Raw genomic sequence first — 17,792 nt, forward strand, 5'->3', positions numbered from 1 at the left:
TCTGTCAAGAGGAAACAACTGCAGCGTTTAGGGTAAGAGGAAAGATCTGATAGCAACACTCCCACAATGCAGTGCAAGCAGAGTACAAGTCTGCATGGAAGAGTAAAGGCAGAGAGAGAGAGAGAGAGAGGCAGGAAGGGAACTGACAAAAATAAGAGAATTTGTAATTTTGATATATATATATACATATATACATATATGTGTGTGTGTGTGTGTGTGTGTGTGTGTGTGTGTGTGTGTGTGTGTGTGTGTGTGTGTGTACATACATACATACACACATACATATGTACACACATGAATATATACATATATACGGGTGTGTGTGTGTACACACACACACATACATATACGTTAGATTTCAAGGCCTTTGGAGAAAGTGCTTGTCTACCAAGGAATCCAATAAAAATAACATTCAAGGTTAATGAATAAAAATATAATGTGCTTTATAAATGACCACATGGTGGCACTGTCCACACTGAAGACCAAATCATTTTTCTTATTCTCATGGTGTAAGGCCAGGTGAAATTTCACTTCATCTGTTGAAATATGCTGTTATCTAACACGCTAACAACCCTGCAGGACTGAAAACTGGCCTGCCTTGGTGTAGGGAACTGATATAGTATCTGTGTGTCAGTAAGGTGACTAGTGAAATGCTGCATTTAAGTTAATGATGGGAAGGATATAAATAGACAGAACTTTCACCTCCCACATATTTGACCTCCTCAGCTTCAGATTTCACATTTCAGCGTTTATAGGTGTAATGAACACAGCACTGCATAGGTTTGTAGAGCCATAGGAGAGAACACATTTCAAATGGCATACTGTGATTGTAAATTAAACATTTATTTATGGCAAAATTCCATTGTGGATTCTGTATCTGAATGACTGTGGGCTAAACGAGTGTCATTTTTTTCCCATCTGCCATGATGTGAAGTCAAGCAGACTCCATATAAGTGAGCTTCTGGATGTATTGCTCCATAGGTGGCCTAAAATGTTTAAAGAGAGACTGAAAAGTACGACAGACTGTTTCCCTATCCAATCCCCAGGAGAGCCATTCATTACCTGTCATATTCAGACTGCAGGCTCTGCTGCTGTCTGAAACTTTTCTGTGATTGTCGAAATGCTAAATATGTCCACACTCACAAACAGAAGGACGTGGCATTGCTTATATAGGACAAATCAGTTGTAAGGCAACACAGAATCTCAAGATTTCTTAATGGAGTTCTGAGCAGCATCTTCAACTCTGTTCAGGGTGATGACACTGACTCAGTCTGTTTGCATCTCAGGCAGATGAACAGCCCCACACAGACATGTATAGGGTAGCCGCTGACCTGAGACCTGCAGGGGTCACATATCCATGCTGCATCCCACACAGAGCTGTCGACCTCTGACCTCACATCTGTTTGATGTCTCTGTGCCACAGGTCTGACAGTATTTTCTTCATCGACCACTGGCCATTATAACAAATCTATCTGTTTAAGAGCCAGAGATCTCCAGAGTGTACCACAATGGCAGGTTTAAATGTTCTCACTTTCCATAATGTTGTCCTTCACTGTCATGTGTCAACACAGGATTCATTTAATATGTACACTATTTAGAAAAAAAACGTTTTCCAAAACATTAAGTCTGGTTGTGATAAAAATTCATGTGCACACGAATTAAAGCCAAGGCTGTGTGTTTACTATGAAACACAAAAACAGCATGTACCTACGTGTGTTTTATTGGACGTCATCTCTGTTTTGCACATTTCCTATCTCTGATGGCTTTTCATGGTGCAGGTGATGGAAACTAAGACGATATCTCAACTGCATTGATACAGAATACAGGTGGCAGCCGGTGAGTCCACTTTTTACCATGTTTTTTTTAAAGGTTCAAGAAAATGTATGTGTTCATCTAAAATATGATATTCCAAGTGTGCCAGTAGAGTCTGCAGTACTCCAGCAACTAAACAGATTTAAGCTATCAGGAGAATAAATCAAAAACTACTCACCCTGCTATTAAAAAAACAGCAATTCCTCAACTGCTGCAAGCAAAATTTCTCAATAAATCCCAGCACTGATTCAAAAGAGTTCCAGCAGGAAGAATCAGTCAGTTTAGTAGCTCCCGGCTGTAAACATGTGTTTATCCCAGCCCTCTCCCAGTCTGTCCAGGCACTTGCATTGCTCTGTCCTTTACTCCATCCACTCTCTGTTTCTCTGTTTACTCCCACTCTGACTCCAACCACGGAGACGCCTCTTGTTCTGCTCATGTAGGGTGAGTGGGCATGGACCCTTGTTCATGCTCTACAGTTTGTTCCCCTCTCTGCTGAAGTCTTACCTTGTATAACTATTACTTGTATTGTATTGTTTGTATTATTTGCGTTACTGGTGGCAGGATTATTTTTATGATATTGTGCATTTTTATCTTTACTCACATACACATTTCCTTTTGCATATTTTTTCTATTATTAGTAGTATTATGTTTATGCCATCTTTTTTTTAAGTACTCCATCCTTTTTTCTCTGTGTTGAACAATTTGTACTGCAACAAAGCAATTTTCCTGCAGCTATCAGTAAAGTTTTCTGAATCTGAATGAATGACTCAAAGTTTGCTTCAGTGGTCCTTATGATTTCAGATTAAGGGACACTGAAGGCATAGAAGTCATAGATTTAAGGGCTCCCTTTACTTCAGTACGTTTTAAGTGATCAGAATCTGCCCTTGTATTAGAGTCTGTCTGCTTATTTCTACATGTTGTAAGCAATGAGGATTTAAAGCTGGGGTGTCAAGTCTTTCCACCATGAGAACATACTGTAAATGTATACTGTCCTGCAGTCTAATAGGTCACAGACACTGTGAGAGAGCTGTTTGGTTATTTTGTTTCTTGGATGAACTCTCCACATCCTCACTGGAACAGCAGTTTATGGAAAGACCCAGTAAGCAGTCACCATAATTCCAACCACTCTAGGGGTACCTGCCCGCCACACAATGAGCACCGTTATACACACTCACCTCTTACTAGTAGTTTCCAGGGCCACATCTGCCCTTTAGGCTGACCATACAGTGTCAGTGTCAACAGCAGAAACAATCAGAAACTTTCCTTTTCAATCCTTTGTTGATACCACAAACTAACTTTCTGAAGTTCACACACAAGCTTCACATTAAAAATGAAACACAAACATCTGTTGGTGAAATTAGATTTTAATAGACAAATAAATGTCACATCTTTATTTTTCATACAGCAGCAGTCCTCGAGGTTGACTACTGTGTCCTTGCAGGACATTTTGTGTCCAGGGAGCAGCTTGCCAATAACTGCATCTGGTGGAACAGACTTGTGTGTTTACACAGACCAGAATCTCCCACTGGCCTAATTGAAAAAACACAACCACGATCCATTTTTATGGAGCTCCTGAACGCAGAGAGGCCCGATTTCGAGTAATTTCACCAGGTTCCCTCGAACAACGCATTCATAAAGATTTCAAAGAGCCAACTGATTCCAGATCAGTGCTACTTCTGTGCTGTCAAAATAGATAAATAGCAGCCCAAGACATTTCTCGTCAGTCAGTAGAAACACACTTACATTTAAAAGTTCTGAAGGTCAAGCAGCACAACTCAACACTCGTGATGTTTATAACACAAGACAATTCAGTCTGCAGTTGAACAACACAGTAAAGGAGGGTGATATGTTCGATATATGCTAGGTTGCTCTTTGATCATGGCAGAATACAGGCAGATGCATTTCTTTGGGAAAACTTCCAGTCAAGGTGACACTTCACACATGGATCTATAAGGGCACCCCATCAGAGAGAAAGTTATCAATAAAGGCAATCCGACCCTGATCACGAGCAGAGACGAGACACACAGGAAACACATGACGACTCCACTCATTACTGTGGGCAATAAGATCGTCATTTTTGCATTTGTGCATAAGTTAAATATGTCTATCAAAGGTAGGACACATAAAATACGACCACAGGTACGCACACAGTATAAGTAGAATTAATAAAAATATATAGAGTCATCTATTAAACGTTCTAGTGCTTATTACACCCAGGTTCAAATGCATTAAAATGCACATCATTTCTGGAATTATTCTAACAGAAACAGAACAGATACACGGAGGAGTTACAGTAGCACTAATATAAATAAATAACAGGAAGGGACGAGAGGTCACGGTGGTGGTAGAGGTTTGTGCATACGTGTGTGAGATGATGTTGTACGTGTCAGTGCATGCATGGCTGTACTGTAATGTGTGTGTAGCAACAATATACCCATGAATATACTGTACACTGGAGAGGCAGTGTGGTGCATAAATTTTGCTGGGGTTTCATTAACAGCAGGGTCCAGTCAGCAGGATGCTGGGAATGTTTTCATGCTGTAGCGGTGGTGTAAGGTGGCGGAGCCTGCTTGGGAGGGACGCTGACACTGTCATCATACGGAGGTAGCAGCACCTGCAGATGAAGAAGGAGGAAGAGCAAAAGTAGATTTTGGTTTGTGTTAGTTTGGAAAAGAGCAGCTACAACACAAAATCAGTGGTGGTTGTCGAAATAGTGGAAAATTATGATAATTCTGTCAATTCACAGCCCGTATTTGTTAAAGTTACATAATATTACATCAGCTTTGGTGCAAGCCCAAACAGAAGAATTAAACAGTAAAAACTTTGGATTAAGTGAAATATTTATAAACCCAGAAAGAGTTCAACAGAGTTCACGTTCTGATTTCCTAATAAACAGGTTAAACTAAAGGATTTCAACCAAATATGATTATGCAACATGCAGCACTTAAGTATGTAAGGCAAGCCAACGTTATTTGTACGACACATTTCACACACAGAGAATCAAAGCGGTGGACACAAGGCGCTTTGAGAATAAATGACGTGACTGAGGTTTGATCTTAAAAAAGGCACAATAGCAAACTAAAATGTTTTTAGGGACTGTATGAAAATGATTATAGTGTGAAGGTGGAGTCAGAAAAGGAGGAGGATTATTCTTCTAAGATGCATTGTTTAAAAAAACTGAACAGCTAAATTAAAATAGTTACATCCAAAAAAAAAATCCTTTTGCATACGTCATGGACAACAGTTGCATGGACCTCTGCATTGAGCTTTACTTTCCACTTCACAGTATCTTATCTTTCTAAGCAGTGTGACATTTATCAGCCATCAACTATGATTAACGTTACGTAAATCATATCATACCATGATGTTGGAGCCTGGGCCCCGTTCATTTAGTCAGTGGGTTTAAATATTGGGTGAGCTGACCAGTGCTGACTAACTAGAGCCGAAATGATTAGTCGATTAATTGATTAGTTGATCAAAAGAAATTCTGCAACACATTTTGACAATAGATTAATTATTTGTTTGTCATGTTTTAAGAACAAATGCCAAAAATGTCCTGGTTCCAGCTCAATTAATGTGAATATTTGCTGGTTTTCACAATTGACTATAATAGGAAACTGAACATCTCTGGATTTTGGACTGTTGATTAGACAAGAGATTTGAACATGTCAGCTTGGGCTCTGATAAATTGTGAAATGGGAATTTCATGGACCAAAAGATTCATCAATCAATTGAGAAAATAATCAGCAGATTACTCAGTCATTAAAATAACTGCTAGTTGCAGCCAAATGGACAATCTGCTGTGTTCTGTGAGTTGATACTAAAGAAACGGATCAGAGAAGTACGCTGATCCTAAACAGCATCTGCAGCCAAGCAGGTCTGCAGCCAAGCAGTCAACACCTGTTTCAGAACAGAAAGGAAATGTAGTACAACTCAGAGAGTGGCCTGAATAATGTGGCCAATGAATAAGATATAGAACAATTTACCATGTGCAAAAAAATAGAAAATAAAAAAAAGCAGTGTGTCTTTAGTTTTAAAGCTGTACACAGGCTGCTGATCTGCATCACAGACAAGCCCCAGTTTCCTCTGGACAAATGTCTCTGCTTAGAGAGTCCTGTCATTTGATAGATGACAGATGTACAACTGATGTCCACTTAATGAGGAAAGAAAAATGATAAACTGACAGCGTGTGCTTGAGGGATATTTGATTTGAGTTTCCCTGTAGGTTTATATTCCCTGAAAAGAAAAAAGTCATTCAGCAATTTGTTCATCTTACACTTCTCAACTTTTCTCAGGTTTGCCATGAAAAACCTGTTCACACGTCTTGACAACATTTCTTTCACCTAAATGTGTGAACAGAACCTTCGTCTGTCTCTCAGGTAATCAACAGCAACGGTGAAGCAAAGTGAGTGTGTGTAGTCAGAACATCTTGAGTGCAAATCAGAATTCTGGTTTTGCTGACGACACCATGGCTAACACACTTTTAGTCTCTCTGTGATCGTTATTATGATTACATGTCTCTGATTGCGAGTGAAGAGGACAGGGTGCGAGGGTCTTTCACTCTGAGGAATATGGGTTGTAAAATCAGGTGGCAACACTGTGAATCTGCTACCAAGTTAGAGATGAGAAGCCTGTATGAAAAATGGAAAATCACCAGGAAGTGGTAAATCTGCCTCTCACTGTACACTGCATGTGTGCCACAGCAGAAAGGTGACGGGTGAAGAACCACTATCTAAAGGGCTTAACCAATGGTTGAGTCATCACCTATGTCAACCTCATAAAGAGATTTGAAGGGTTACTTATTGTTGCTCCTTTAATGCCGTATAATGCACCTGACTGTGTGGGTGTGAGTGACTTTTCTGTGCGTCCAGGAATTCAGCTCATATGGAACACATTACTGGACTTTTGACCTACACGCTGTATAGCTGTTGTATAGCCATGCTATAGCAAAAGCCACAGCCTGCCTGTGGTCTGCAAGCAGCTCTAATTCAATATGTCTGGCTCTAATTGAAAAAGCATACCTGAGGAGGTGAGGTTAATGTTAGGAAATAAAGGGGCAGGCTGCTGTTTTTCTGGCCCTTTTCACTTATGATGTCAGTGAGTTGGAGAGCAGCCTCCCCTTTCTTTTTTTCAGCTCAGGTGTTTTTCCCATCAGGAGCCTGCAGACTTTTCTGTTTCTTAAAAACCCCTAAAACATCACATAAAAACACCTACTGTGTAAATTTGTTGAGCATGTTGATTTGTTTCAAATCGTGTGGAGCGTTACAGTCAGAGGAGTCTTAAGCCGCAGACTGTGGAGGACAGATTTCTCAAAAAACCTGTGAAAACCAACATACTGTAAGGTCAGTAATGGAGCCAGCTACTGACAGTTCCTTAGGTGAACATTTTCTCACAGCTTAACCAGTCTGACTTTCATGACAGTCAAAACAGATCATTAGGGTCTCTACAGCCTCATTTCTCTTCCTTCTCCTGTCAAAGTGTAGGTAGTAACAATGAGTGTGTGGGCAGCATGGCTGCAGTGGTCAGAGGGCCAGACCTGGGCAACAGGACACCAGCAGGAGACCCAGAAACACCAAGACAGAGCTCACTTACTGTACTACTACTGTGCGTCATAATGACTTTGCCAGTTTGGAGCCTCACTTCTCTGTTCAGGTCTATTCATTCATCCTTGCTGGCCTGTGTAAAAGTACCTGCTACCACAGCTCAACTTTATACTTCCGTCCTCCCACAACATGATGACAGATGCCAGACTGGCCCGCGCAGAGGAAAAACTAGGCACGTGAAGTGTGGGCTGGATTGAATAAGGAAATCTTTTTTCCACAGGAGTTGTCTTGTTTTCTTTGGAAATAGAAGAAAGCAGCAGCTTAAGATCAGATAGTGCTTTAATTTGGATGACAATATAAACAGAATGGATATTTTAATGGGCTATGATTATGGTAACATACTGCACACATGCACTTATTTTTCTTATAGGCTCCTCCTCACCTCTACATTCTACTAATATCTGCTGACTTGTAAGTTATTTGGTTTGCTAGTCAAACCTTTTTGCTGTTGTAGAAATATTTCTATACATTTAACACTGGCAACAATATTTGTTCAGCTGTGCACCACATGTGAGAACTAGCTGCAGTATTAGTGCTGAAGTGAGAGTGCTCAGGTGATTGTTGGGCATTGTGCAAAGACGTTTGTAACAGCTCATTGCAAACTGTGATTAACGTTCACACAGGTCGTCTGACAGGAAACAAATGTTGGTTGAAAAAAACTTTTTTCACCTGGTTTTGTTTAACTGTAGTGTGACTTCCCAGAAACATGAACAGCTAAGCAACATAGACACAGCTCTGTAAAAAAGCTCTTCCATCCTCTGCTCAACAAAGCAGTCTGGTGATATTCAGTTATTTTCTTATTATCAAAACAAAATCCATGAGAAGACCAAAACCAACATTTGACGCTACTAACGAGTGTTGCCTGTTTAACCAAAGCTGAATGTAACTTTTCCCTCTGTGCCATAGAGCTCCATTGTTGCCCAAAATCACCAATGAGCCACATCATCGCAATGAGCGATGTCTCTTCATTAGCATGAACACACACTTAATCCCACATGCACTGTCCTGCTGTCCGAAACACTCATTAGTGCTCTAAATCCAATCCAGTATTAATCCACTAATGAATTAGTCCCAGATGAATGCACGCTTAACTCCTGTTTGAATAAAGTTTGTGAAAAACTACAGAGCCCAGCTGCTTTAGGACACTACTGAGCCTTAAAAAAGAAAATCATTTTACTTGTTCTAATTCTTTAAACTTTAATTGACGTTTCACTAAGAACCAATGGGCTTGGGGCAACGCCACAGACAGGCAGGGTACCTATTGAAAGACAGACTAGCAATCAAGTCATCATGGTGATATGGGTCCTCTGGTGGAATACAGATCATCTGAGGTGACTTACCGTGGTGTCATTGGTCGTGACATAGAGCAGGATTTCAGAAGAACCCCGGCCGCTCACATATCTGTAGCAGTTCCACACACATGCAATCAGGTAGGCCTGATATCAGATGGAAATAGAACAAAAATCATTCATTATTTAACCAAATCAGAAATACTACTTTGGATTATGGGAAGTAATAAATCATTTGCTCATAAACATATTTGTCATATTTGTCTCTGGGTGTTAGCCACGCTAGCAGTGTGGCTCTATGGATGGCAGTGCTGGTCTGTCCACCACTTAGCTCAAGACTCAAATATCTCAATATCTGTTTCATAGATTGCCATTAAAGTTTGTACAGACATTCATGTCTCTCTTAGGATTAATTGTAAGAACTGTAGTGATTCCTTTACTTTCAACTAGTGGAATGAGGTCCAACATCTATTTTGTCTAATACTTAAGTTTATGACTAAACGCCAGCCTTAGCTATGTTTTGAGCTAATTAGCATGCTAACATGCTAAGCTAAGATGGAGAGCAGGGTTAGCACTATGACTGCTAAACGTCTCAACGTTAGCATTGCCATTGTGAGCATGCTGGCATAGCTAAAAGCACCACTGTGCCAAAGTACAGCTTCAGGGAATTGCTAGCACTCGACTTTTAGTCTTTTTACGGCAGATGAGACGGCCGAGTTTTTAAGCTGTGTTGTAGTTTCAAGAAAAATAGCTTTTCCCTATTATTATATCAATGTTTGTGCCACGGTGTTAGAAAATATAATTGGGTTATCTCGTCCCCAGAGAAGCTGTAGTGTAAGTGTACCATTTCTGTCATGCATTTTTTTCTGCGCAGACAGACGCAGTTGGTGATAACGTGACAACACGCACATCATGTCTCATAGTGCATAAGTGAGTGTAATAAAAGTATATTATCCAAATAAACTCTGGAAAGACTGGAGACAACTCACATAAAATACAAATACTAATCCATCCCCTCACTTGTTCTGCCTGTATTGCAGCTTCTGTCTGAAGGTTGTGAATCACTTTAGAGTAGCAAAAACAAGTTCCTGTTGTTCCCTCTCTCTCTGTCTGTCATGCAGGAATCATCTGGCTCTCAGCAGGCAGCTTGCTACTGGAACTCCCTGGCCAAACACAACACCATCTGCTACAGCCATCCGCTAGGACAAACCAAAGCCAGACTGAGCTCTCTAACTTCCATAATAACCCAATTAAAAGGCCACTTTAATGCTCTGACAGCTAGATTATTTTAACACCCCCCACAGGAATATGCACAGATCCATTTGCAGCACAGATGACCAATCAATTTAGCTTCCAGTCCGCGGCAAATGATACTGACGATGTGATAATGATGCTGATTGTGCAAAGCAAATCATTACCATCAGTCAGAAATGGCTTCACACAACTGCTGATCCACAGACAGATTCTAAGGGTATTACATAGTTTCCAATGTCACTCCCTCACCTATCATAGTACAAAACAATGTTTTCAACTCTTGCTATGAAAGGTTGCAGTTTGTCTTATAATCTCAGATGTAACATTGGTTATTACAGAAACCAATGTTACATCCCCCCCCCCACACACACACACATTAACAGGGTCTACAGCCATGCTAGCGACTCTGAGAGGCTGTACTTAGACCAGTGTTTCTCAATTCCGGTCCTCGCGCCCCGCTGCCCTGCATGTTTTAGATGTTTCCTGCTCCAACACACCTGAATCAAATGAGTGGCTCGTTATCAGGCCACTGCAGAGCTTGATGACGAGCTGATCATTTGAATCAGGTGCGCTGAAAGAGGGAAACATCTAAAACATGCAGGGCAGTGGGGCTGGAGGACCGGAATTGAGAAACACTGACTTAGACACAGCAGTGCTGCAAGCTAAAAGCTAAAGCCAGCATACTAACATGCTCACAACAACATGCTAGTATTTTAATATCTTGTCTTGTAGGGTCCATGTTGTTTCTACATTATCACTTCAAAACTCATGACCACGCTGCAGTTGAATGAATGACTCCCCAAGTTGGGAAATGGGACCATCTGAGGAGCAAGTGAATGCAGCGTAAGTACATTATTGGAATGTCATTAGTTTTGAAGCAATTTGGTCATACACCAAATTAAAAGCTTGACCTGATCATCATCTGGGAACCATGAATCTCTGAGACATTTCAGTACATACATTAAATCTCTGGCCTGCTGGTGGCGCTCAATGAAAGGTCAGGGGATCACCACAGTCATTAAGACGACCGTGAATGTATGTACCAAATATCATGGCATCCAATAGCTGTTGAGATATTTCAGTCCGGTGGATCGACTGACGCTACCATCCCTAGAAACTAGCCACAGGACTAAAAATAGACAAGTGATTGACAAGTAATTTGTCACTATGATATTAAATGTTTCCAGTAATGTGAGAACAGCAACAAACCAAACTAAGTGTAAGAATATCCAATTCTGTTATCAGCTATCAGAAATGATTTTATCAGCCTATGTCATAGCAGACACATTGACACTGTAGGAAAAATATAGGTATAAATAAAATAAGCATGGCAGGCCTGCGGAGGACTATTAATGCTGCTAAACATATGGGAAAATATGTAAATGAAGGTAGGAAAACATTACCTTGAAGCTGAGAATACAGCCAATGAAGAGCAGCACGATGAGGACCAAGCACACATTGTTAAGAGCGGCGATCTCCTCTTTGTAGGGGAAGTTATCAGGCTGCAGAAAATTAGAAGTAGCAGAGATTTTATTTGAGAGGCACCAGTCATTAGACAGTAGAAGCTGCTGTGGCTGTGCATCGATCAATACTGATATGTGAACTGATATATTAGAGAAACCTTTGGAAACCACAAAGAAGTCAATATGTTACTGTCAGATACAACTGACTTGACCTTTAAGAGGAAAACACTTGAGGTTTCTTACCAGCTGCTGCAGGTAATCCTGTATTGTGTTTGGGTAAACCACAATGCTGACAGCAACCAGGGTGTTGAGAGCAAAGTCAAATATTTGGTAGCAGAAAAATGGGATGATCCAGGCAGCACGCAGCTGAAACAGAGATGTGTACTTTAGGCGTTTAGGATGTGTTTTAGCGGAGAATCAAGCTGAGCTCTTTTGCTAACTCTGTGGACACAAATCAGAGGTGGAACTGGGTCGCAGGGAGATTACGGTGTGTTTAAGGTAATAACAGAGGAGGCATGGTGTTTGGATTTGTTATGTTTTCAAAGAATTCAAAAATAGATGTAGCTGAACTGTGTAGTAGATCAGCGACAAAAATCACTCTTTAAACACTTTGAAAACTGTTTCTGTAATGGAGATAAACATTTGAAGTGTATCTGATTTCCACTGTGTGAGTATAACGGCATAAAGAAAAATCTGATGAATCATTGTTTACCTTGTATGCACCATATGTTGCCATCCCACAGATAAGTATCATCAGCAGAGAGATCGCTGAGGCAATGCACATGTCTGAAACAAGGAGAGGTGAAAGCCAGTCATAGTCTGAGTAAAGTCACTTTGGTTGAGACATCCAATTCCAAATCAAATTTCTGAATATGTTTACAACATCATGTTCAGCTGATCTGGGGGATACAAATTCTGCACAGAAGATAAATGACAAGCTGCATCTGTCATCCAGACAAGGAATTAACCTCGACTGTCATCCGCCTGACCTCATATCAACTCATCGTTCCATAACAAATCATGCTGTTACATAAGGGCAGCGCCAGGCAAAACCAACATACAGCACATGTGGCATTACTGGGGAAAACTGTGAATTCAGTCCAACATTTGTCTGTCCTGTGACCCATCAAAATGTCATGCACATCCATTGTAAAGTGACAACATGTATTTTGTAGTTCTAAGTCACAGGCTGAATCCCATTTGCTCACAAAAGCACTTGTGAAAGCGCACAGGGAGGCAGTATGCCACTTCTTTCCTGAGTCTAATTTAGCTGAATTTCAAAAGGGCAGACAGAATCAGACCTTTGGAAAACCAAACACCAATTACTCAAGCAAATGAAAATGCCATCAATAGAGGAAACAGAACCAAGCCTCGAAAGGCCATTAAAAAGCTGAGATAGTTAAACCTGTAATAACTGAGTTTTTGGGCAACTGGTGGAGTGGAAACCAGCTGTGAACACACACTGACATGCATTAACACCTCTTAAGTTGATACAGGAAACTTCTTGCCTTTATACACGTCCAGCACATATGGAGAAACATTAGCATTCATATGGACTTATGTGTCTGCCGCAATGTTCGCTCTCCTTTCAGCTGTGGTTTTCGTTTCCAACAACTTCTTACAGAAATATCTGGCTTCTTAGTGCCTCCAATATGCCACCAACTTTACCTGTCTGTCACTTGTTGCTGGACATGTAGAGTGGCTTTTTAGAGCTACTTCACTCTAAGCAACGCCATGAGAGCACTGAGAGATTAGCCTAGCTTAGCATAAAGACTGGAAGCAGGAGGAAACCGTTAGCTTGGCTCTGCCCAAAAATAACAAAATCTTCCTACCAACTCCTCTAAAGATCACTAATGGACATGTTAAATCTCATATGTAGGCTGATGTCAGGGGGTGTGACCAGTGACATATTTGCCCAGAAGTCCAGATGCCAGTAGAGGCAGCTGTGGCACCCCGCGCCCTCCTGAACATACACACCGAGTGTCATTCACATCCAATGAAAAGAGGACAAATGGTGGAACTCTGAGAGTGTAATTATTGAAACGCTGTGATTGATCTCACTCCTCACATTTGTGAAGCCTCAAACCCACTCTTTGCTGTTAGTTGTTTGGCTCATTTGGCTGCCACTGGTTTTTATTACCTGGATCAGAGTCATTTGTGCTGCTGTCTTTGGAAGAATATAAGTGTTCATTTTTTGAGGTTATACGTTTTTTTTTAACTAGTATTTGAATAAAAGTAGAAATAGGCGTAACAATCCTGTTTCTTATTTCTAATTTAAGGATGATAAAATGTTCAAGTGTTTTCACACTGGGTATTGAACCCCGCTGTCCAAGACATGGTGCTAATCATCAATCATGCCTCAGCAATGGCACTAGCTCTGGCACTGTGAACAGCTAATATGGATGGTGGAGCATGGTGCTGGTCTGGACTCATGCTGTTTGGTCATAGTCTCTGTGCTCTTTAGCAGTCAGCTCCTGCTGTCCAGAAGGTGCCTCTGCACCTCAGCCGTTTCAAAGCCTCCCGCCGGCCTTTGAGCCACAGCTCTTTATTTACCAACAGCTTGAAAAACCAAACGCAAAATGACAAATACCAAATGGAAAAGATGAAATTTAAAATGTTGTGTGCAAATGCAATAAATAAATAAATATCTTTTTTTTTTTCATTCAAGCTTTACCGTTTCCCATCCTCAGTTTCCCTTTTCTGCCATTTTCTATTTCATCTTTACCATTTAAGCTTTCATTTCCATTTCATTTTGCACTTTAAATTTCCCTTTTTTCATTGTCACTTTTCATTTTCAAAGTGTCGTGTTAAATTTCCCTTTTCTTTTAAAGTGTAACCACGGCTTGGCTGTTCCTAGAAGTGTGGCAAAATAACATTCTCTTTAATCTGTTCTCTTTTACTTTTTGTTCTTTTAATTTTTAATTATGTTCAAAGACATCCTCATATTAATCATCATCGACAACAAAACAGCAGAGTAATGTGATGAAATAGCAATAGCAGAGCACTGTTCATTGCCTGGTGGCTTATTATTTGTCTGTCTCACAGCTCAAAGATTTGAGGCCTGATCTGGCTGCAGTACAAGCTTTGATGCTGCTTTGAATGATATTTTTGAGCCACTGCACCAAAAATAATAACTAGTGTCCCTGTAGACAAAGGCAAAGGATGAAACACACGCTGAGATATTTGGCTGGAAAAAAAACAGAATCTAGAACCATTTTTAGTTGCTATCAGATTTACTGTTAAGTTAGCGGCTTATATCCAACAGACTTGGAGTGGCAGAGGTTTAAAAACTCAAAAACAACACAACTGTCACTACAGCTTGTTCATTCACTGAGCACTGCTAAAACTGAGCAACATTACAGTGATCTTATTCCTCCGAGCGGAAGTCATTTCTCAAGCTGAGTGTGTTTCTAATGCAGGGGTGGCAGCGGCTGGCCCAGCCTGCAGTGATGGATCATGGGGCACCCTAATCCCTTGGAACTGGGACAATACAGTCATTCCCAATCAGAGGCTACCAGCAGCACATGCTGTGGCCCAACTCTTGTCAGACTGTTCCAGTGTACACCTGCTCTGTTAAGAAGGCTTTTCAAATGCGCTGCACAGATGCACATTAGGCTTGCATGTCTGTGGCTTTCGGTGTTTGACTTAAAAAGAAGTGCTGACCGTTGTCTAGACAAACGTGTGAGGTCCCTCTAATAACACAATAAATCATTCTATTAGTCAGACAAGCCAATTGAGCCTTTCACCCTGCAAGCAGAGATTAAGTCATCTGTCACAGTCAATTGTAGGAGATTTAGTTTCAGATTGAACCGAAACACTACAGAGGGCAGAGGAGTTTCCTTACAGTGCAAACAAGCTATTTACATGAGTATTACAGGTATTATGGGACATTCGCTGTAAAGTTCTGGGCTACTTACTGGCATCATCCATGACATCCAGGTCATTAGCCAACTCAGCGCTGGTCAGGTGGTACTGCTCAGGATCACTGAGCGCTGTGAGCAGGATGAGTAACACCACAGCATTGATGAGCTTAGGGAAAGAGGACATATGGGGAGATAAAGGCAACAATATGGACAGACAGGTGGGGGTCAATATGGACAGGAGTCAGTGGAACAGAATGAAAAAGGGCAGATGGTGAAGATATTCTGACATGTACAGATTTGCAAAATGTCACAAGAGGAAAACCCAAATAATGCTGATTAAACTTCAGCCTCCAAACGGTCTCGCTGTATTAAATTCCATGCAGTCACATACATAAGCCTTTGTTTTGGTCTGGCCCGCGCAGCTCATTATGCAGATGACTCATACATCCCCATTGATCAGGTGAATGTAATGGAAAATTCTCTGCAGTCAATAGGCAGCTTGACACAAAACCTGCTACCTGAAGAGGCCAAGTGCTAATTTATTCATAGGGAGCGGAGAGAGGATTTTTCCACATGTGGTATTTGGTTTGGTTAACCCTCTCCTGCACATTCAGTTCAGCAGTGATGCATTCAACAGAAGATGTTCCACATGAAGAATTTCATCAAAATAAAAGAGAGTCCTTATTTCTGCTTTGGTAAAAGATTTTTTTCAAACCCACATTATGAGTTATTAGTAAGTAGAAAATCAATTATGCAGAGGAGGGCAAACCAACCTAAAACTCAGTGACTAATGTCCAGTTTATTCAGCAGTCCTTTATAAGTCAAGTACACCTTTGTATATATAGAAATACTACAACAAAAAACATACATTAAAGTTTTCTGCAATATGTTTTTTTAAACATAAGAATTCAATCCTTTTCTGGAGGTACGAATTTGTGTTTTAACAACAATGGAATATACTGTAAAACGCAGCATAATGAGAAAATCCTGCACGCGCTATGAATGCTTACTGATGAGGTCATGTTTTCCCATATGGAGTCTTTCTGGATGTCTACATGGGTGCAGTGAGTGACAGGCGATAGGCGGTGCTCACCATGTACCAGACCCCCAGGATGATGGTTCCTGTGCGGACATGGCAGCACAGACAGCAGCTCGTGGAGTACCAGCGGTCCCACGGGGAGATCATCATCTTGTCTGCTTGATCACAACTGCGCGAGCATTAAGAAGCGATGTCGCTGTTCATGAAATAGCCAGAGCCCGCTGCCCTGACAACGTCCGCCGAGCGTCGGTGCTCACCGAGGAATGACAAACAGGATCCGACCTGTCCGTTACTTATCACGGTGAGCAGCTTAACGGAACGGAGCGGCGATCGTCAAGTCAGCAATAGGGGGAAGTAGTGCTTCCGGTTTCAAAATAAAACACCGAGAATTCTATTATCTAAATGCAATTTATAGATTGGCAGACGTACCATTGACGTTTTCTTTTGGTTAGACATTAGACACATTTTGCCTGTTATCTACGATATTGTAGCACATTATTGATTAATCCACCAATTGTTCTTTTAGTCTACAAAATGTCAAGGAATAATTAAAAATTGCCCATGTCAAAATGTCCAGCATGGCATTCAATTCATCTGTGCTTGAAAAATCAGCTACAAATGTTATTCAGTGAGATAAGATGATGAACAGTATGTTTCTTTTCTTTAGTCAGTCTTTTTCTTTATTTCATTTGTTAGCGCTTTGTGTTCTCATGACATTTAGACTGTTTCAAAGTCTGACACTATGCTATTATTTTGAGTCAAAATCCTCCTGCTTCCGGTCTTATTCTGGTCAACTTGATGCAGCTGGATAGGGGGCATTAACTTGTCCTGATGATGACTGACTGCGACAGACGAGATGGGATCAAATCCGATGATATAACTCGTAATTTCCAGAAAGTTATAGAGGAAGCTTAAAGGAAATACGTTGAATCTAGAATTTACAGCTCGTGCCTTTCTTGGACATTTTCAGTCTCCCCCAACATTCCCTTTCTTTTCGTCCAAATATCAAACACGCACAGTTCATTTTCTTTGAGCTTCAGCACAGGTCTGTGTTGTAGGCTGGGTATTTATTTCCTAAATATTCGCCTGCAGGCCTGAGGCTTCAACCTGACAGCTGCTGAAAGTGAGTGACAGCACAGATGACCTTGGTCTTTGTCACCCTGTTTCATGAATCATTACACATCAGTGGTTTGCTGACCAAAACTAGAATTACCGCCATGTGAGATTGTGTTGGACTACAATGCTTCAAATATTGATAGAAATATTGATGCTTCACACATCTTCTGTTCCTCAACTATGGTGCAAAATATCGTGACATCACAGTGAAGCTGACCTTTGACCTTTTAGATCTACAATGTCATACTTTCATAATTTTATCTAATGAGGGATTAGTGAAATGTTGTCATAATGTATTAATTCTTCTGTTATGGTCAAAAGGTGAGTGTTGTGTGGTCACAGTGACCTTTGTT

The 17,792-nt window shown here is 40.8% G+C and overlaps 1 protein-coding gene across 1 annotated transcript; it reads right to left on the reverse strand.

Annotated features, from left to right (window-relative positions):
- Positions 1-3,160: 3,160 nt before the first annotated feature.
- LOC139334469 (lysosomal-associated transmembrane protein 4B-like) lies at positions 3,161-16,638 on the reverse strand. The gene is made up of 7 exons (XM_070967369.1): positions 16,378-16,638; positions 15,339-15,450; positions 12,134-12,207; positions 11,665-11,787; positions 11,362-11,460; positions 8,756-8,851; positions 3,161-4,426 (listed from the first exon to the last, which is right to left on the reverse strand). Exons 1-7 carry the CDS (start codon positions 16,471-16,473, stop codon positions 4,346-4,348), a joined length of 681 nt encoding a protein of 226 aa, XP_070823470.1. The 5' UTR covers positions 16,474-16,638; the 3' UTR covers positions 3,161-4,345.
- Positions 16,639-17,792: the final 1,154 nt, after the last annotated feature.

This window comes from Chaetodon trifascialis, chromosome 7 (assembly GCF_039877785.1).
Source record: "Chaetodon trifascialis isolate fChaTrf1 chromosome 7, fChaTrf1.hap1, whole genome shotgun sequence".
Taxonomy (NCBI): domain Eukaryota; kingdom Metazoa; phylum Chordata; class Actinopteri; order Chaetodontiformes; family Chaetodontidae; genus Chaetodon; species Chaetodon trifascialis.